Here is a 21,736-nt window from a genome sequence, read left to right as displayed (position 1 = left end):
ATGAAGAATTCTCTTTATATATTATTCGTATTGTTTTCCATAATGACGCCATTGGTCATGAAGTGCAGTAGTCTTCTTATCCACAGATCACGACACCGCAACTTTAAAGGCATTTTCTTTTACCATTTCCAGATGAAACAAAAACCCAGTTATAGTGTTTAAAATTAATTCTAATATGCTAGTTAGGGATAAAAACGAACGAAACGAGTATGTTTTCCAGTGGTAAATAAATGCCTATTATACATTTACGTATGATATAAAGTAGGGTTTAGGCAGCCACGTATGATATAAAGTAGGGTTTATCCAGCCGTATGAACAATAAAATTGCTTGATTCCTGTTGTAATTTTACGCGATGCCTTACAACAGATACTGCTATATGGTAAGTCACTAATTTTGGTTTATTGAGGTCAACTTCCGCTTGAGATTTTATTGCAGGTTCATCAATAGAGGGTTTAAACCTGTGACTCACATTTTCTTTTGGGTCTGGATCGTCGAAAGTGAATATCGCACAATAGTTGTTCTATCACAAGACCTTCAGCAAAGTTGGACAGTAATTTTGTAGGGCAGGTGAAACAAGTTATGGTTTGTGAGCCGATATACGAGGCAGTTTAGTGAGCAAATACTTATTTCTTTTCAGAGCGATAGTACCCCATCCATCAAATCCGGGTGCGGTTTTGTTTTGCGTTTGTTTGTTGTTCTTTTTTTTTTTCTGCGGGGACAAAACCCTATGCGTGTGTGCCCTCGTTCAGGCGTTACTAAATCTGAACTTACACGTGACTGAAGATTTCAATTCGAATTCTCATGAGTTTTCTTACCTTCATTTCGCATGGGAAGGGTAGCATTGAAGACACTAACTTCCATACAATATTAGAACTATAAACGATAAAGCCATGAGTAATCAATGCCAAGAAAGAAAAAATGTCAGTGGTGAAACTTCAAGGGTAATAATATGACGGTAGTATATATATATATATATATATATATATATATATGTATATATATATATATATATATATATATACATATATATACATATATATATACATATATATATATATATATATATATACATATATATATATATATATATATATATACATATATATATATATATAGGGGAAACATGTCTGAGATGAAAATGTCAAGGGATAAATTTCAGGGTTAAATGTGGTTTGTTTGGTTTTGTTTGTTTGGTTTTTTTCTTTTTTTTTGGTTTTTTTTTTTTTGGGGGGGGGGAATTGTCAGCAGGAAAAAAAACTGTTGGGGGAAGCATGCCAAGAGTAAAGATTTCAATTGTAGAAAGTTATTGGTTAAAAATTTCAAAGGTAAAAATGTCGGAGGATGAATGTCAAGAGTTAAAGTGGCAGCGGTAAAACATGTGAAGGACAAAGATCAGGTTACAAAAGACTCAGATATCCTAATACGTAATATTCATATCGTGCGAACAAACATAAAGAGGAAAAATTGCAGGGATGAATTTGTCAGAAGTAGAGATTAAAAAAACAAACAAACACGAGGGGGTGTGCCAGAGGTTTACACGTTGTCAATGGCGGAAAATTCTCAGGATCCTTCTTGATTATCAACTTAAGTATTTGTTTTACCTGTTACTTACACACAGTAGTAAAAGTAGAAAATTCTCAGGACCCTTCTTGATTATCAACTTAAGTATTTGTTTTACTTGTTACTTACACACAGTAGTAAAAGTAGAAAATTCTCATGATCCTTCTTGATTATCAACTTAAGTATTTGTTTTACCTGTGACTTACACAGTGGTAAAATTAGAAAATTCTCAGGATCCTTCTTGATTATCAACTTAAGTATTTGTTTTACCTGCGACTTACACAGTGGTAAAATTAGAAAATTCTCAGGACCCTTCTTGATTATCAACTTAACTATTTTACCTGTTACTTATACACAGTAGTAAAAGTAGAAAATTCTCAGGATCCTTCTTGATTATCAACTTAAGTATTTGTTTTACCTGTTACTTACACACAGTAGTAAAAGTAGAAAATTCTCAGGATCCTTCTTGATTATCAACCTAAGTATTTGTTTTACCTGTGACTTACACACAGTAGTAAAATTAGAAGGTAAACTTGTCAGCATTTAGAGTACCATGCAAAAGGATTAAAGTATTTTTCAAAACAATGTGATCTCCTGAGAGGTATAATAAACGGAGGGGGATGTTTATGTCTTTTATTTAAGTGTGCTTTCTTCTTAAAGCAGATCGAAGTCATGCATCTTGCATGTTCATAGTGATTACTTAGATTAAGCATATAAAGTAACTGTTTATAGGGAACTTATTCAGAAGTGTAAAACGTATTTAGCACGTCATTTTGTTTTTCAGTCAGACAGCATATATTTCTCTATGCATGATCAATAATAAATTGATGGTTAATTCAGCCGAAGAACTCACTGGCACACAGGCAATATCAAAATGATTAATTTCTTTTCATATTTAATTCTGAAAGAAGAACTCGTACCTGCAAATAATGAGAACGACTACAGAAGACGTTATAAGACACCATTTGCGCAGTCATAAGATGGCCGGCTGAGAAAGTGCAGTGAGTGGTGCACAATCTCTTCCTTTTCAAACAAAGTAGGCATCAGGTGTACTTAATCGTCCTTCGCCACTTCAATAAGAGACTTAAATGCCCTCTGAGAAGAATGTAAGCTTTCTTTCCTCAGCGGTGTATATCTTGACGTGAAAATCTCATCCACTGTGAACGTGTCATGAGCAGCGATGCTCTGTGACCCCCTTGCCATCGGTTTTCATGATAATTCTCTTGTCTACCATAATCTTCCTTGCGCAAGACCAGGTAAGTAAGTCTTGTACAATGGGAGTTTCGAACAGTTTACTCTTCACACATACACTTTTTTTTTATTACCTTTCTATCCATGCGGGTTTTCGTCATTACGCAAAATATGAAAGGGAGAAAATGTAAACATTATGATAATCACATTATTGTTCTTTAATCTTTAATATGTATGTTTATGCATACTATAAACACACAAAGATAGATGGATATATCGATATATACAGGGAGAGAAAGGAGAAAGGGTTTATAGTCCTTGTGCGTAACTATAGATCGCCTACTCTGTGACCATGATACAATAGCTATTATATCCCTCACAAAATGCATCTCGTCCTCTGATTGGTCGAGAGCACTGTAAACAACAAAACATAATTCTACCATACAAGTGCGCGAAAAAGACTATACTCCCTAGGGAAATGGTAAAAACTATACCACGCTGGTGATTTTCGCGCCTTTTTTGCTTCGCGTCGCGACGCGAATTATTTCACGTGTAAATGAATGGGTATCGCAGCACCTTCGCTTCGCGAGAGATTTCATGTACAAATGAATGGGTATCGCGGCGCCTTCACTTCGAGAGAACCACAAGGCACGCATACACTCAATACGTGTAACGTTTAGACTCAGAGAGACTCTTATAAAGCCCTCATTCTACCTAAAAAGATGATCATGGCATTGTATTACGTTACAACAGAGTACAACAGGCGATATCGTAGATCTATAATTAGACAACAACAATAAGCAAGCCAGGGCTCTTCGACGTACCGTAGGCCTAGATCTGTTAACGTTGGTTAGGCCTCATTTGGCCCTGGTTTTGAAGATGCATGTCGTGACTCGTAGAGATTATAGAATAGAAGATCGTTCAAAGGATTTGGTGCAATGTATGAGAAAGTATGATCCCCTAACTACGGTATGCTAGATTTGAGGTAGTGTCTATGCCTATATCCCAGTGTAGGACTGTGTAATTTTGGGGAGTGACCCACCCAAAAGATGCTGACAAACTGCAGTAGGCCTAGATAGTAGGCCTAGGCCTGCTTATACCATTATTTCTAACGTTAGCGCAAGTTAGATCTAGTTAAGCCTAGCGTTATGGTCGTTAGTTCTACCTGTTTAACAGTAGACCCTAGTTACCGTAATCTCATCCTAATAATTATTTTATAGAGTGTCTAAACGAGTTAGAGTCTAATGACATGTTAGCTGTTTGCCGTACTGTACGTTAGAACACGAATCACACGAATTTACAGTGGCACTCGATGCTTAACTGCTAGAATTTTTCCAGTGCCTAATCTAACCTTAGACTCGCTGGGGAATGCTATCCAAATAGGCCCTACTTGCATTTTTAACAGGAAATGATAGTCCATATTCACGTACAGACAGCTAGACAGAAAACACAATCAACTACAGCTCACAGTCACGGTCACATCGTTGATCAGCTCGAGCACGCACATCACCGGCACCAACGTACAAGTTGTAAGTGCGTACTTGTTGACAGATCGGATGCTAATGTAGGCGTATTGCATGTATGAAGCGCGTAGTGAGTTTGTAGTTTGCGCATGTTTACCAGTATGGTTGGGTGTCCATAATATCGGACACCTAACGTTTTTCTATCAATAGAAACGTGAAAAATCTCACAATTTGCCTGAAATTTTACTCACGTGTGGAGAAAATACTCCGGATTCACAAGCGCGCACTGAAAATGCGATCTGAGGTACGCGCTCTAGATGGCGGCTTCGAACGCGTGGGGTGTCATTTTTTCCGCACTCAGTTGCCCGGCTCATATCGACCGACCACCCCGCCCTCTATTGACAATACGTATAAAGCGTACTTAAACGCGTTTTTTCGACAAGCTGCTGTTTTTTTCTAGTCGTAATTTTTTCCCCAATAATATTTGAATATATTTTGAATCCTTCGATATTACTTTTGAAGGACTGTTTGATGAATTTGACTTGATTTTCATTAGGAAACTTTTCATCGTAATTGAAATAAATTAGATGAGTCGGTTTGTTTTTTCACGGTATTCATTTCTCGTTTCTGCATCAACTCGTACGGTCGTAGCGCAAGCGGGCGACAAAATGTTTATGTCATGTGTATGTGTAACGTACTGTGCACGATCGTACAAGCGGCGGTGACAATTTTGCGGTCAAAATCGTCAAATTTATTACGGAAGGATACGCCTCTACATCTAACAACGAGTCAGCAAAGGTAGGCCTAGTTATATGTAGTTACACGATAAACCTTATTCGATTTTGCTAAATTTCGGTAATTTAGAGGGAATACTTAGTTGTTTTCGCCACATTTTACTCGGTAGCGTAGCCCAGTGAAGAATCGAACACCGTTGGCGTTGCGCGTAGTCCCATGCGTACATTTTCTTTCTGTACGCGCAATGCCATTATAATGCGCGGCCGGTCGTTATGGACCCGGTCGGTGGGTTGGACCCCTACCATACTAGTACGTTGTACAGCAATGCACCGAGCGGCTGAGCGCGCAGTTGTCTCTTCTTAGTACGCGTACGCGCTGCCCTCCTGCTGAACTGCTTTCTTCCCGAGCGTGAATGACTTGTCAATCTTCTTGAAAAGAGTAAAGCAAGATGCCCTAAAAAAAGGGGTAAATTACAGAATACCAGCAGTCGAATACTCTTAAATTCATTGGGAGGGATATAAAACAAATATACCAGGCCAATTTTTCGAGGCACCGGTTGAAACTATGTGCCTTCGGTGACGTCAGTAGCACTATTTTCTTCGGGGCTGCGCCCCTCAGAAAATAGTGCTACTGAAGTCACCTCATGCGCATAGTTTCAACCAGAGCCTCTCAGGCCTGGTATATTTGTATACTATACCGCTCTGTCTACATGGGTAGCTTTTAACTGTCAGATTTTTGGAATCTGCTAACTTTATCTTTTTGAACAGTGTCAAATCGTGACTCCACCATTATATGAGATGACCTTTTTTTTTCGCTTCTGACAGCAAACTTCATTGCACAGTCCCTCTCTTGTACCGATAGTCAACAAAGTTGGCCGAGGTTGAAGCATTTAGTTCGGGTTCCTTATTCGTGTGATCGATGGTGGACTTTTTGCTATGGGTTCACCAACGTTCAGTGACTGCGTAGCAGGATCTATCTTTTCCTTTGTCGCAGAGTTCTAAAGCACTAACCCTTGAGTAATCCTTATACAATCACGTACATGATTATAGAGATAGTGCGTGTTTGTGACGAACGAACGTATTTGTTCATAATTTGTTTGATTGTGTGTGTGTGTGTGTGTGTGTGTGTGTTACAGTGTGCATGTCTATTTTTGAAATAATTATGATTCCTTGGATCAAAGATACGACTGTATACACATATAAGTATACTCTTGTATCATTACCAAAATGAATTCCCTTACTATACGCAATGGCCTCTATTATAACGTTTTTCCCTTCTCCACCCCCTCTCTCTATCTCTCTATCTATCTATCTATCTATTTATCTATCTGTCTATCTATCTATCTATCTATCTATTTCTGTCTGTCGTGTGTCTTACAGGCCGATCGGTTTACGGAAGAGGAGATTGAAGGTACGAAACGAAATATGAATATAAACTTTTATCTATATGCACGACACCAATGTACATATTGTAAACAAATGTATAATATGCATATGTGTAAACAATTACATACATACCTACATGTACATATACATACATGGTACACACACGCATAATTATGCTGTATAAGATACAAGCATGAATTCATACACACGGGCATTAATACATACAAATAGCTACATATTTACATATTCGAACATATAGGCATAAGTTTACTGTGTATACCTGCATAAGCACATAATCACTACATACATCATGGGGGCTACATACAGGCACATACATGCATGACAAACGAATACGCTCCAAAACTAACCTGCCTACATGCCTCTACCACAGTCAACAAAGCAGTTATTGAAAAAGGTGTATACTAAATACAACGAATGAAAAATAACCTGTTTCGAAAAACGCAATCTCATGTATACAATAGAATATTTGCCAGATTTTAATGATTAATTTGAAGTTAGAAACAAAAACAGTTGTTTGTGTTCTGACCTCATAATTGGCTCTAATGGACTCATTAGTAGTGTCGACCTCGAGGAAACTTGGAGCAATCAGTCTGCATCATTGACATTAAAATATCATTCATTAAATCCGATTAAAGGATTTTTTTCTTGTCTATTGTGACTTGTAAAATTCATATTGAAATTCAATGAAAACGGAGTACTCTTGTATATTGTAATATTAAAGCGACGGGGTTTTGGGTTGTGTGTGTGTGTGTGTGTGTGTGTGTGTGTGTGTGTGCGTGCGTGTGTGTGTGTGTTTAAACCAAAGTCCAATCATTTTGACCCTATCAAATTTCGACTCGCTGGTACTCTTGTAAATGTCATAACCACTTAAAGCTGGATCAAATCTAGCATTACTGTGAGTTGAAGTGTTTGCACGACATTTAGTCGGTAGTGTCATTAGAGCTGGATTTTACTTTCAACCAAATTTCAGTGTTAAGCAGTGTTGAGATATAGACTCCAGTTGAATACTGCGCTGAAAGAGCTAGTCAAATAAAAATATACAACAGGTTGTATTTGTTACATCTGAATATGGATCACATGATTGGTTTGTTAAGTCATTATGACAATGATAACATCGACTATCTTCTTGAATTATACGACTATTATGTAAAAAGATTCTGTTTCACTTCACCTATGCCCTCAAATAAGCCAGATATAAAAAAAGTTAGCAATTTATAACTATTCAACATAATAGATACGCGCAATGTATGCAATAATTATCTTGATGTATATACCTTGAAGTATCACACGAATAAAAGTAGCAGTAAAATTATATTTCAGAGATCTTGAAAGACAGGTTTTGTGATTTCAGGATAAAAATAAGGAAGATGCACTGCAAAGTCCTTGTGAATGAGTAGAAGCGAAGATGAGACTTAAAGCGAATGATAATTAGAAACGAAAATGAGCAAGCAAAACGGCAAAAGTAACGAAGATCAACTTGCTTTTTATTTTTAGTGTTCAAGAGCGCCTTCCAGCTGCTCGATAGAGAAGGGAATGGCCTCGTCCACTTCAAACAGCTCGGGTTCCTGCTCCGATCTGTGGGAGAAAACCCTTCGGATCAAAAACTCAGTGAAATCATCAACGAGCTGCTGGAAATCAGCGATAGTGAGTATAATCACACCCGCCGGCAGGAGACATCACCATGGGTGACGGGGTCATCCCACGAGCTCAACACCCACGGGTCATATACGGCCAACGAGCTCGACACTATAGGCAAATAAGGCTCATGAACTCGACACTAGGCAAAAAGGGTCCTCGGGCTCGACACTATGCGCACATTAAAGACACATGATATAACGTCGAGCTTGGGGGCCTTTTTTGCCTTGTGTCCATCTCGTAGACCATATAGCTCGTGGGCCTTGTTCACATAGTGTCTAGCTCGTGGGCTGTAAGACTCGTGAGCTGTATTACTTGTGGGCTGCTTAACTCGTGGGTGTAGAGCTCGCGACGTTGGACCTGGGTGACCATCGACATCGACTAGGGTACGGAGCTTAAACCGCTGACTTGTAATCTCAGTTTGATGCGGAGTAAGAACATTAAATTCTGGGGTTTTTTTTTAATACATAATAGTTTGCACTAACAAAGTAGCCCCACATTTGCATAGATCATCACCTATACAGTAATGGAACACTAGGTTTCTGCTATAGCTATTCCTGAAAGAGCTCGTCCCCTGATGATTTGAACGAGCAGACAATAATAGTTATGATTGCAAAATCTCATCATTACAAATGCAGCAAGTTCTTTAAAAAACTGTCGACATCAAGGAAATAGAACTGAAGAGGTATCAGACCTGAGAAAAAGATAAACAAAGCAAAACGACATTGGAAGTTTGTTTTGAAAACATGTTTGCATCCACAATACCACTACAACCAAGGCCCGAACAGGCGCGGCGCCGTTTGGGTGCAAGTGGCATTGTCATACACGCGCTCAATCTATGGCAAGATAACCTCTTCAGGTGTTTCCCTGAAACTGGGCGAAACCCCAACGCCCAAAGGATGCGCAGCTATCCATGAAACGTCGTGGCCAGTCAAGACGATGTGATCCCATTTTATGTTTGATATTGTTGCAAGTTGAAGAAAAAATTACAGTGAACATGGGAGCCTTACACAGTGAAGTCCCGTTATGGCAACTGCAATCATTACAGAACTCTTTTTTTTTTTTTTTGTCCCCGCCGAACGAGTTCGAGCAGGGGACTATGAAACGGGCTCCGTACGTGTGTGTGTCCGTGTGTCCGTCTGTCCGTCCGTCCGTCTGTGCGTCCGTGTGTGATCAAAATGTTCAATTTGCTACTTCTCTGTCATTTATGAGCCGATTTTGATTCTGTTTGCTTTACATGATAGCACTGCATGGGAGCTTTGAAACTTCTACACAGAATTTCAGTTGTGACCTTTGACCTTGACCTTTGACCTATATTGTACATTTTGCTTCAAAATGCTACTCCTTCGCCATTTCTAACCCGATTTCGATTCCGTTTGCTTTATGTGATGGCACTAGGTGAGGGCTTCAAAACTTCTACACAGAATTTTGACCTTTGACTTCTTTGACCTTTGACCTTGATTTTTGACCTATATTGTACATTGGCTACAAAATGCTACTCCTTCGCCATTTCTAACCCGATTTCGACTCCGTTTGCTTTATGTGATGGCACTAGGTGAGGGCTTCAAAACTTCTACACAGAATTTTGACCTTTGACTTCTTTGACCTTTGACCTTGATTTTTGACCTGTATTGTACATTGGCTACAAAATGCTACTCCTTCGCCATTTCTAACCTGATTTCAATTCCGTTTGATTTATGTGATGGCACTAGGTGAGGGCTTCAAAACTTCTACACAGAATTTTGACCTTTGACTTCTTTGACCTTTGACCTTGATTTTTGACCTGTATTGTACATTTTGCTACAAAATGCTACTCCTTCGCCATTTCTAACCGGATTTCAATTCCGTTTGCTTTATGTGATGGCACTAGGTGATGGCTTCAAAACTTCTTCACAGAATTTTGACCTTTGACTTCTTTGACCTTTGACCTTGATTTTTTACCTATATTGTACATTTTGCTACAAAATGCTACTCCTTCACCATTTCTAACCCGATTTCGATTCCGTTTGCTTTATGTGATGGCATTAGGTGAGGGCTTTAAAACTTCTACACAGAATTTTGACCTTTGACTTCTTTGACCTTTGACCTTGATTTTTGATCTGTATTGTACATTTTGCTACAAAATGCTACTCCGCCATTTCTAACCCGATTTTAATTCCGTTTGCTTTATGTGATGGCACTAGGTGAGGCTTCAGAACTCCTACACAGAATTTTGACCTTTAACTTCTTTGACCTTTGACCTTGATTTTGACCTGTATTGTACATTTCCTACAAAATGCTACTTCCGGCTGGGACATATATTACGCACCGCGTAAATTCTACTTTTCCTTGTTTAACAGCAAAAGACATCTTTACCAAAATGATGCCGATGTGCCAAATTGTGTCAAACTGTGCCGATTTGGTAACACTTATAAGCATCTTTCTGGCGCCAACCTTAAACACACACACACACACACACACCGCCAATGTGACAGGAAGATGGGTCGAATAGTGGTCACGTGAACCATTCAGTCGCATCATCAAACCTGCCCGTTCAGATGCTAACGTTTGCCAAACGGAAAAATAAAAGGAGAAATGAAGAAGAAGGGTGATAGATTGCGCAGGTAACACTCTGAAGATAATATCATTATCATGCTCAAAGACCGATATATTCTGTATATTCTATCCGAGTATGCCGGGCAGGTGTCTATTGGAAATGTGTGTCATAGCAAAATCAGTCCGTATAAGGAAGTTGCACTCGACCAAGAATCTTTTTGCATCCTGACCATACGTTCTTTACATTCATACAATATCTTGCAAGGTTGACCCAGTCAGGTCTGTGAAAGAATAGTTATAATGTGCATCTATCGGTTCACAGGTTTTACCTTACAGATCAACCCACCTTTGTATAATGTTATTGTCATTGCCTTAATTCTTGTCTTCTTGATCGCGTGAGATTGTACCTTGTCTACAATTTATCATCTCGTTTTTAAAGAAACTCGCATATTATGGACCTGTTTTTTTGTTTTTGTTCTTTTTTGTTTTTGTTTTGTTTGTTTGTTTGTTTGTTTTTGGGGGGGGGTTCTGTGTGTGTGTGTGTGTGTGTGTGTGTGTGTGTGTGTGTGTGTCAGTTTCCATTTGAGGAGTATCCTACAAAACAAGAAATTTAGATCGCTTATGGAAAGAGTATCCGCTACTCTCTGACCGCTACTATCCGTCTTGTTTCCGTTTGGGAGCTGAAAGTACTTGGTCAATATTGCTGGAAAAACAACAACAATTTTTTTTTTCTGATGATTACATTTTAATGTCGTCATCAAAGAGATAGATAAACAGCGATATCTGCTTTGCTTTGTTTTGTTTGGGTAATTTGGTGGATGCACGTCATGATCGAGACCGACACCCACAAGTCATACAGACAACGAGTCATACAGCTCACGAGTCATACAGCCCATTAGTTCGACACTAAGCTAAGGCCCACGAGACTGACACATGATTCATATATGTAAGCCCCATGCTGTATCTGTCGAACTCGTGGGCTGTTTTTAACCTAGTGTTGCTGTATGAATCGTGAGCTCTATGACTTATGGACCTGTTTTCAATGTCGAACTCGTGGGCTGTATGACTCGTGGATGTCAGTCTAGTGGGATGACCCCATCCCCCCCCCCCCCCCGAGAAGGTATAAGTGTTTTTAATGATGCAGGTTAAGAGGGGGATTCTCAAAGTCTAGGTTTGTTTTGATGAGAACGCGCATTACGTGGTGCAAGGTGTGTTGTCTATTCATTTTGTGCAGATTGTGCCTGCTTCGATCAAGCATTCCTAATTGACGGCAATACAATTACAAGTTTAAAATCTTCTTCCTTCTGCCTTTGACACGTTGTGCTCTCCTGAGTAAAACGCTGCGCTTGACTAGTAAGGCACGAAGAACACAAGGATCCTGCATGGGAATTGCAAGCTTTACCTCGTTTCTGCACTGGTGGGGGGGGGGGGGGGGGGGGGGGGGCGTGGATGCTGTCACGAGTTGTTGTCATTGTAAACAAAATATTAAAACCAGAACAGTGCAAACATCATACATAAATTCAGCGGCCCTCGGCAAGCAATCTTCGTACGTTAAAGGAGTGGGCGTATACTAAACCCAGTCACGGAGGTATTGAGAAACAACTTTGTTTTGTTGTCATGGCAACGTTGGCATTCTATCTGTTTATTCCGTGGAACGAGAGAAAGAGAAAAAGGGAGATAACATGAATGACGCAGTACTGCTTTCAAGGATGGCCCATAGAGATATCAGACAATGAACAGACAATATAACCATATAAACATTGTGCCCTGTTATGTTCAGTAGCTGACAGGCTTGAGTAACTTTAACAGCACCAAACCAACAAATGACCAAGCATTCCGTGTCGTATTTTCGCGAAAGATGGTGTTGCTCACGCAGTGTGGTTCCTGCCATGCCGTCCAAAGGACTTGAATACCCACTCATCGTTCAAATTTACCTATAAGTCCCTTGTCATCAAAGTCCGTATTTGATATCTCCTAATGCGAACAGGTCTACACATTCTGGAACCGGATCATCTAAACATGTTACACGGGTTTTTTGTTCATTTCATTTTTTTTTTTCTTTTGCACCCAGTAAGCTCTGCCCTCCAAAAACAATTTTCTTGCCATGCGTGGTGCCTCTGCAACAGAAACGGTATCTGAAATAACCTCAAAATGCATAATGATATGCACAATGTCTTTATACGAATGTACAAACTCACAGTAGAAAGGTTACACTTAGGATCCTCCAGTGTTAGGATGGTCATTGTTGTATGGAAAGTGTTCTGTTAGGATTGTATCTCTGACAAGAAAAGATGTAGAATTGTATCATAATTATGGAACCCGTCTTGCTGTTGTTAGCTGATGCACCCGCTTATGGTATGACGCATACTATTATGAATTATTGTTACCGTAATTTCAGTTGATGGCACTGTTGACACTTTACGAAAGGCAAGAAAGATCAATTTGAGGGATGGAGCTTATTGAGTGCCGGAAACATAAAATTGAATGGTTAAAAGCATCTGATCAAAACATTTTTGATGTGCAGACCCATGCACTTCAGCAGAATCATCGTGGAACGGGATTCCATAGGACCAAAGTAGGGTTGTGGGGAGGCTTTGAATTGTTTAGACTAAATCCAAGCGGACAGAACGGAACAGGTGTAAATAGGATGTAAAATTCGAACGTACCACAATATGAAAAAACATCATAATTAGGCCTATACTGTTACAAATTGTTGTCATATTGTTTTTATGAAGCGATGATAATATAGTCACCACCTTATCATTTCATGCAGATTACATACGGTGATGATATCATTGCCTCTTAATTTTCCTAATGATTTTACATAAAGGTGTTATAGAAGTCATGATTTTTGTTAGTTATTACCTAATCTCAGTCCTCCGTCCTCTATGAGTCATCATTGCACGCTTCATTTGGATAAATGTAAATCCATTTGAGTTGGTGATAATCCATTCCCTGCGATAACATTGAAAGAACACAAAAAGAATGAACAATTAAGTTAACGTTTGATCATAATAGATACAGAGCGTATCAGAAAAAAAAAGGTAATCCAACTTTTGAGGGCTGCCATTTCTTGATTGTCAGTTATGAAGAGAACAATGTTATTTGTAAGGAAAAATGAACTCTTCCTCTTTCCATGGATACCTAATTATGTTGACAATTCTCATGCATGACCGAGTACATGGACTTTATAGACAACAATGACAAATTGCACTTTTTCCAAGTTTGCGTGATATTGTGAAGGGACAATGCATGGATGACTGCATGGATGAGATCTGTCAATGAAAGTGGTTAAATCATCAGGCCAACCTGCAGGACTGCAGATTTGTGTTTTAGGGTTTCTACTAACGTTTTATGGTTCATAACCTTCAACATGGCCACGTTGTCGATATTTGTTCCTTCCCATAAAGGCGAGACCATTATCCATTTTGCTCTCTTCACATTCATGACATGGTTTGCCACTGGGAGCTATGTGTTGAATTATGAACAGAGAATAATGGATTGTGTAGGTTGGCCTCCACATGACTGATATGAGTGATCTAGTTATCGGACACGAGGCCATGTTATAGCTTATGGACCAAAAAATTTTAGAAGAAAGCCTTAAGACAAACCCTAAACACAATCTCTAAACACAAACCTGCATTCATACAGTCTGGCCTATTTGGCAACGTTCATTGACAGATCTCATCCATGCAGTGAGACATGCATCGTTCCTTCACAATAACATGCAAACTTGGGAAAAGTGCAATTTGTCATTGTTGTCTTTAAAGTGCACGTGCTCACTCATGCATGACATTTGTCAACATAATTAGGTATTAATGGACAGAGGAGGAGTTCCCCTTTCCCCACAACCAAAACTGTGCTCTTCATAGCTGATAATTATGAAATGGTAGCCCTCCAAAGTTGGATTACCTTTTTTTTTATACCCTCTGTATGTATATATATATATATATATATATATATATATATATATATATATATATATATATATTTATATATATATTGAAACAAGGAAGGAAAAACTGACCAGAAACAACTGACCAGAAAACTTTGAGCAAAGTTTTCTTTGCTCAAAGTTTTCGCTATATATATATATATATATATATATGTATATATATATATATGCTTAGTTTTTGATTAAAATTTACCATGCAGCCTTTTCTTGATTTTTTATCTTTTAACATGGAGTGCCGCCGTCTTTTCAATTATACCCTCTTTGGCTAATATTTTAAAACACTACTACCATGCACCATTGATTTGTCTTTAACATCGATTGGGTTTATATTCCATAAAAGGGCGGTGAGTTGGCTCAGTCGGTAGCGCGTCTGCCTCACGATTCTAAGGACCCGGGTTCGAACCCGAGTCTGGACTGAGCAATGTTGTGTGTAAGCATACCGTCCCCTCTATCAAGAGGCAAAAACACTTTGTCCCTCGGATAGGACATGAAATGGAGGTCCCGTGTATGAGAGAGTAACAACTCATGCACGTAAAAGATCCCGCTTCACTCATTCATCGCAAAGAGCAGGGTGTTTAACCCGGTGAAGTGGTTCCACCCAACATCCAACTGGACCCCATGGAAGACCAGCTTAACATAGCTGAATATGGGCTATCCAGCAATCTTCTCAGATGGAAATGAACAACAACAAGAACAACAACAACAAAGAGATAGTGCTTCTGTATTGTCGACTTCGTTCCTTGTAGCGAAATAGAATTGTGCAGAGTTATTTAAGCACGGATTAGGACCGAGTCAATCCGCTTCTGCGAGAGCAGGCTACTGGTAATAGGGTAAGTGTATGGGAAGGGAAGAAAAGGGAAGGGAAAGCTTTTCATGGAGACGCAATACACACAGGGGTATTTCATTGCCACCTTAATTAATCCCACACGAGGACTTCAGGTGAAAGCTTATAAAGATTGCAATCACGGGCCTCGTTTAACCGAGACTCCGAATGGCGACTCGGCTCACAACCCCGCCCCCTTCCGAATAGCTTGAAGCAGCTACATAATATGATAGCATCACAGCCCATGACGAAGTCTAACCTGTCTTACTTATGAGTGGAGACGATATTATCTTTTACTGCAATTCAACATAAGTCCTGTGTTATGGGTTTGGCGGTTTTGTTTTGTTTTTTTAACAGTAAAGGGTCGAAACAGGCGTTGAAACATTGTTCAGCAAGCCCTTAGTCGTAACATGGTAACAATTCCGAGTGAATACTAGATCTGACCCCCCCCCCCCATTCCACCAAAAAAACAAACTAATAAAAACACAACACAGAAAATAATGAACGCAACACAAATCATGCCTTTTTGACGTCACAAAGGATGGTAGTGCTGTGTCTGAGTCCCTTTGTTTTCCTGTGAAAGCGGTGTGAACAATAATCTGTTATTGCATTACAACAATCGATTGTCTGGAGCCAAATATACTTAAGTAGGTGTATGTGAAGATGTTTCTGCATTGTGTAAGACACCGTGTATAATCACTGTCAGGTGGGCATATAGGAATATTTACTTTGGACCTTGATTTGTTTTGTTTTTGTATTATCTTTGTCTGTCAATGACGATCCACATTACACTTGACGGAACCATATCCGCGGTACGGACCAATATTCGTGACTGGACAATATTTTACTCAAGGTCACTAACTGTTCTGTGATTGTTCAACTTTATTTGCTCATGTTCCCACGCATGTTTGCATAATTCCCCTCCCATGTATGCATGCTTTTGTTCTTACGTGTGAAGAAAATAATAAGTTTATTGTACTTTGTGATTCTTCTTTGTTTCTCCACAGCCTCCAACCAAATACCGAGGAAAAACAGTTATTAGCTATTTATTAGCATATCACAGCTTACCTCCCGGAAACATGCAATTGATAGATGGAGAGATAAACGAATAGATTTATGAACAAACAGATAAGTAAATAGATACGTATTTATGTAGACAGAGGGATGAATAGCTATACAAAGGCAGGCAGGTATATACTGGTATTGTGTTAATGACAGTGCTTCTAAGCGTTTAACGTAAAAAGAGATTAATCTACGGGAGGACGAGTATAGATAAGTTTTTTTCCCAGGAAGACTGCGTAATGGAAGAAACACACACACACACACACACACACACACACACACACACACACACACACCCACACACACACACACACACACACGCAAACGAATGTTCTCTGGAATATCCTAAATTGACTGACACACAATTACCTCCTGTTACATCGCGGCAAACTTAAAAAAAAATGAAAGAAAGAAAGAAAGAAAAGTGATAATAATACTAATTATTTCTGTCACACCCTCCTTGCCACTCCGTCGTTTAAAGTTTTGGCAAACAAAGTCTGCTTTGTCGCGCTGCCTAACGTTTGTCCTTCTATAGTTCTGAAGTCTCCTACCTAGGTATAGGCAAAAAAAAAACTATTGCGATTTGGTCTCTGCTGTTGTTACAGGTGTTCAAGCCAGTTCGGCGTTCCACTTCGCGCATGAGCAGAAAGAGGTCATTTGGGATTTTGTGCCAACAGGGCATGTTGACTTTTAAATTCACACAGAGATAAGCATCTGTGCTGTAATGATTATTCTATGAATCATTATAAATGGTGCTTGCCAGCACATCCACCTGATGACAGCAACATTTGTATTATGGCAATATCAATAAAAAACGATTGTTAATACAGTCAATACAAAATCATGAAATGGATGCTTTCCGAAGTGTTGATTGACGGACCGTGCTGGTCACCTATAGTCCACGCAAGTTCATCCTTTTTTTTTTAAACGTGACTCATGAATTTTATAAATTGTTACGTCGCGCAAACTTATGTACTGTGTTGCTTTGAAAACGAGTGCCTAACCAGCTGAGAAAAAGAAAGGTCATTTGTATACTGGTATACCCACGTACACATGAGCTACGAACCGGCTTAAAAGAGCGCCCTCTTATGGTTCTGCTTCCATACGTACGTTTGTGTCGACTCTAGGTCGAGGACCCACCTTGGACTTCACTGACTTCCTGCTGATCATGTCAAAGCTTCGCCACGCAGACGAGGCCAGCGATATCCAGTACGTGTTCAACGTATTCGACAAGGAAGGAACTGGTATAATGAGGTAAAAACCACCACCTGATTGACATTGAACCTACCATATCAGTTTTACCTTATTCACCAAGTAGAATTTCTCTATACTCGGATTACATCGAGGTTATTTACTTTCTTCAGGTCAGAGCCAGTGACACGCTTTAGAAAAATGTTTGCAATATTTGCTTGAGTGATGATTTAAAACGTCTGCACAAAGAGATGCAAAAGTTGATTTTGTTTTTATAATCTCTGGATTCCTTATTATAATATGAGTTAGAATGTCTACCTGGTACGTAGAAAGAAAATTAAATGAAATGGTACGTAGAAAGAAAATGAAATGAAATGAAATGAAGAAAGAAAACTCCCCAGTGACTTCCATTTACATAATTATTACACTGTGATACCTCAATGTGATGCTGTTCTTTTCATTTTTGTAAGATTTGTAGAAAGTACAGGTGTGGCTTTGAGAAGAAAAAGAAAGAATGAGTGTAAAATATACAAGAACGGTACTAAAATTTTAATGTTCAGTGCGTGTTTATGTTTGCGACTAGTAGTCTTGGATGAAGAGAAATATAAAATAACTATACAATTAGATTACATCGGCTTTTACGTCGCATTTTGAAATAAATTTCTCATCGTCATTACTAACTTACCTGCACACAATGTCGATTGCACTTTGAAATGGTGGCTATAAAAAGGCTACCAAGAAATCAACCTGCCCAGATCAACTCTTATTGGAAATTACGTTATTTTTTCTCCCCTGAGATATCTGACCTGAAGCTGTATTTCGTCAAAAATATGAAGGGCATTCTTGGCGGTAAAGAAATAAACGTTGTTCTTCTTATTGTATCAATCCTCCATACCTCTGTAAAGGGTGGACATATATTGATGACTCTACATTTTGTGTGCATGTGTCTGCTCTTGGTAGAACTAAGGAACTTCGGGCCGCCCTTGAGTCCGTGCCCGAAGACGTGCCCGCAGAGGACATCGACGAGATGCTGTCCGATTTCGATCTCAACGGCAACGGAGAGATCGAATTTGAAGGTGAGGGCGTCATCTGTATAATTAAAGTGACTTTTATACGTCTGTCAAACTTTAGTTTCTTGGAATCTATCTGTTGATATACATTACATGTATCTATCTTTTCGTGACGGGGGGGGGGGGGGGCATTTTATGAAGCGTTTGATCCCACTTTTTTTTCTGACAAACTGTCATAAGCTATTAAAATCTTTGCTTCTCTGAGAGCAAATTTGTCTGGTAACTTTGTCAGACAAAAGGTTTTATGAAATACCCCCTAGATCTATGTATGAAACACGCAAATACATGTCCATATCGATGCATGATTAGAAATATGAATAGACAGATAGCAAGACAGAGAAGTTGATGGATGGATGGATGGATGGATGGATGGATGGATGGATGGATGGGTGGATGAAACGCTTTACTTATTCTTCATTTGGGGAGATTTTCTGGGTCCTTTCTGACAAGACATAGTAACTCTGCCGTAATGCATTCTTCCACTTGGCAGTTAGTGTAACATCAAGGTCATCTGCTGTACCAACTACTGTAGAAGAATGTGGCGACAGGGTGCTGTTTGTCAAAATGAAAGAAAACGAGGCAAAGATCCTCCAAATTCCGACTATTCTCCACCCGTATATACGTCACAGCAGTCTATGGACCTAATGACAACGGAAGTCAGACAATTTCACAGAAGTCATAATATACCAATGAGCTTTGAGTAGAAATAGACAGCACAGGGCGTCCAATCAAACAAACAAAAAAAGTTTCTGTATACCCTTTTCGTTGTCTTCTTTACCCTCCTCAGTTTGTCCTCTTTCTTCTGCATCTTGTGTGTTTCAACATATAGGCTCTATCTTTCAATATCTCCGTCATCTACTCACTTGTATCTAGAATTCAAACTTAGAAGGTTAGGAGTGTGAAACCACAACTCCTTAGAATGGGCAGTTGATTGTTCTGGATGTTATGTTATTGGTGAAGTTAGGTGTCAATAAGACACATTTTCACACTCGTGTAACACATATAGCGTTAAAGAGTAAATCCAGTCGAAACATAAGTTAGTCTGATAAAAAAGAGTAACGGTAAAAATTTGACTGAAATCGGATGAAAAATAAGGAAGTTATGACATTTTGAAGTTTTGCTAATTTCTGCTAAACAGTTCTTGTACAGTGGATATGTATATGCAAATGAGTGAGCTAACCATGTCATACCCTTACTGTCCATTGATCCTGTACAACAACAACAACAACAACAAAAATGACGAAAATTCACTGTTTCTGTCATTGAAGTCTGAAATATTCATAATGACTGTTCAAGAACTGTTTTCTCCCAAAGCCAAAACAACGTAAGTTCAAAATGTCACAACTTCCTTATTTTTTATCCGTTTTCGATCAAAATTATACCGTTGAACTCGTAATATTTTACTCTTTCATATCAGACTAACCTATATTTGGACTGGATTTCCCTTTACATAAGTATTTGTAAAGCACTTTATCGGTTGGTCATTGGCAGGTCTGTGTCTTTGAATTTTTCGATCAAAAGGCGTTCGTTTATCTTGGACATCCACCCGTATGGTTTCTGTACGTCTGTCAGTGACATAGAGAAAGCAGTAAATAGATGGATTAAATATTGATTCAATTACGATAAGTAAAACCCCCTGAGTTCGTCGAGGAATCTTGTGAGCGCAATAAACAATTTTTTTTTGTCTTTTCGCTTCTCCAGTAGGACCTGTCAGCATCTTTAGATAATAATTTTGTCGAGATCATAATTCTTGACGGAATAATGTGCGCAGATTATATTCCTGATAACTTCAAGCTCTCTTTCTTCATTTTCACCCCGCAGAATTTGCAGCAGTGATGGGCTTCAATATGAAGTTGCCAGACACTGCCGAGGCGGCGGAGGAAGGCGCGAAGTGAATGTTCGCCCAAGTCAGTGCGCCCCTGGCCCCACACGCGTGTTAATAGGCCGTGTCACACCTTTCCGGGCAAGCTACTCGGGCTTGTTGCGAGGAGGGATTTTCCAGCACGCAAGAGAATTTACCCGGGTGGGCAAGAATGTTTGCGAGTTTTGCACTTGTTTCTTACCTACTAGACGCGTGCTACTTATCTTCTACTTTGCGTGTATTCCGTGTGACCTGCCTGAGAGCTTTGAAACCTATCCGTTTTCTGTTACGAGCGACTTACAGGTACTGAGAAGTACCTGCGTTGGAGTTGCCTGAGAGGTGCTGCAGGTAAGTGTCCTCTACTGGTGTTCTGCGTGTACCTCTGCGAGCGAACCCCCACGACTCACTCGGAACAAGTTTTGAGCATGCTCAAGGCCTTGTCATACCGTATCTGGGGAAGTTTTGCGGCTTGACTTGCGGGGAAACAAATTTGCTACCCGGACCTTTCCGCAGTTGGTCCGCACCTGACAGTACCTAGCGCTTATCTCGCATGTAGTTGTCCGGAGGTGCTCACGCAAGTCCCATTTAACCGCAGCCAAGTTTTGAACATGACCAAAACATTTTCCGGGAGCGTCGCGGGGATACCCGGAGAGGTCCACGCAGAACGCCAGTAGGAGGCCCTTAGCGGCAGCACCTCGCAGGCAACTCCCACACAGGTACCTCGCAGTCCCCGTATGCAGCCAAGATAATGACATTCTGTGGGACTTCGGCCATTCCTTCAGAGGAATTCCTTCACCGAGTTGTCAGCACCCACGCGACTGGTACACAGGTCACACAGTATACCCGCAAGTAGAATTTAAGTAGAACGCGTCCACAAGTAAAACACATGCTCTGACTCGCCAAAATCCTTGTCCGCCCTCAGAAATTGTCCGGTATGTTGGAAAATCCCCACACAATACAAGCCCGCGTAGCATGCCCGGAAAGGTGTGACAGGACCTAAACATGGTTGCGGGTAAAAAGATTTGCGTGCGTACCTCCGGGCGACTACGAGTGAGAAAGGTGAGAAAGGTGTGACACGGCCTTACCTGGACTTTCATCTCACCCTCGTGAATGTTCTGCATTTTGCTTTCCGCTTCCATTGCCAGAAAGCTTTCGTATGAAGATCCATCTTCATCGATCTTATTGTGTGTTGTCCAGAAAGTCGACTGAAATTGGAACTGTGACCGCTTCAAGATGTTGTTATTCATG

At 39.7% G+C, this 21,736-nt stretch overlaps 1 protein-coding gene across 1 annotated transcript; it reads left to right on the top strand.

Annotated features, from left to right (window-relative positions):
* Window positions 1-353: 353 nt before the first annotated feature.
* LOC140229764 (calmodulin-like) lies at window positions 354-20,522 on the top strand. Its single transcript, XM_072310028.1, has 6 exons — window positions 354-380; window positions 6,330-6,360; window positions 7,851-8,000; window positions 17,494-17,620; window positions 18,518-18,633; window positions 20,449-20,522. The coding sequence occupies exons 1-6, from the start codon at window positions 354-356 to the stop codon at window positions 20,520-20,522; spliced, it is 525 nt and encodes a 174-aa protein (XP_072166129.1).
* The last annotated feature ends 1,214 nt before the right edge of the window (window positions 20,523-21,736 follow it).

The sequence above is a fragment of the Diadema setosum genome, chromosome 1, assembly GCF_964275005.1.
Source record: "Diadema setosum chromosome 1, eeDiaSeto1, whole genome shotgun sequence".
In the NCBI taxonomy this organism is placed as follows: Eukaryota; Metazoa; Echinodermata; class Echinoidea; order Diadematoida; family Diadematidae; genus Diadema; species Diadema setosum.
Note: the sequence above shows the minus strand (reverse complement) of the source record. Positions and strands in the feature narration are given on the sequence as shown.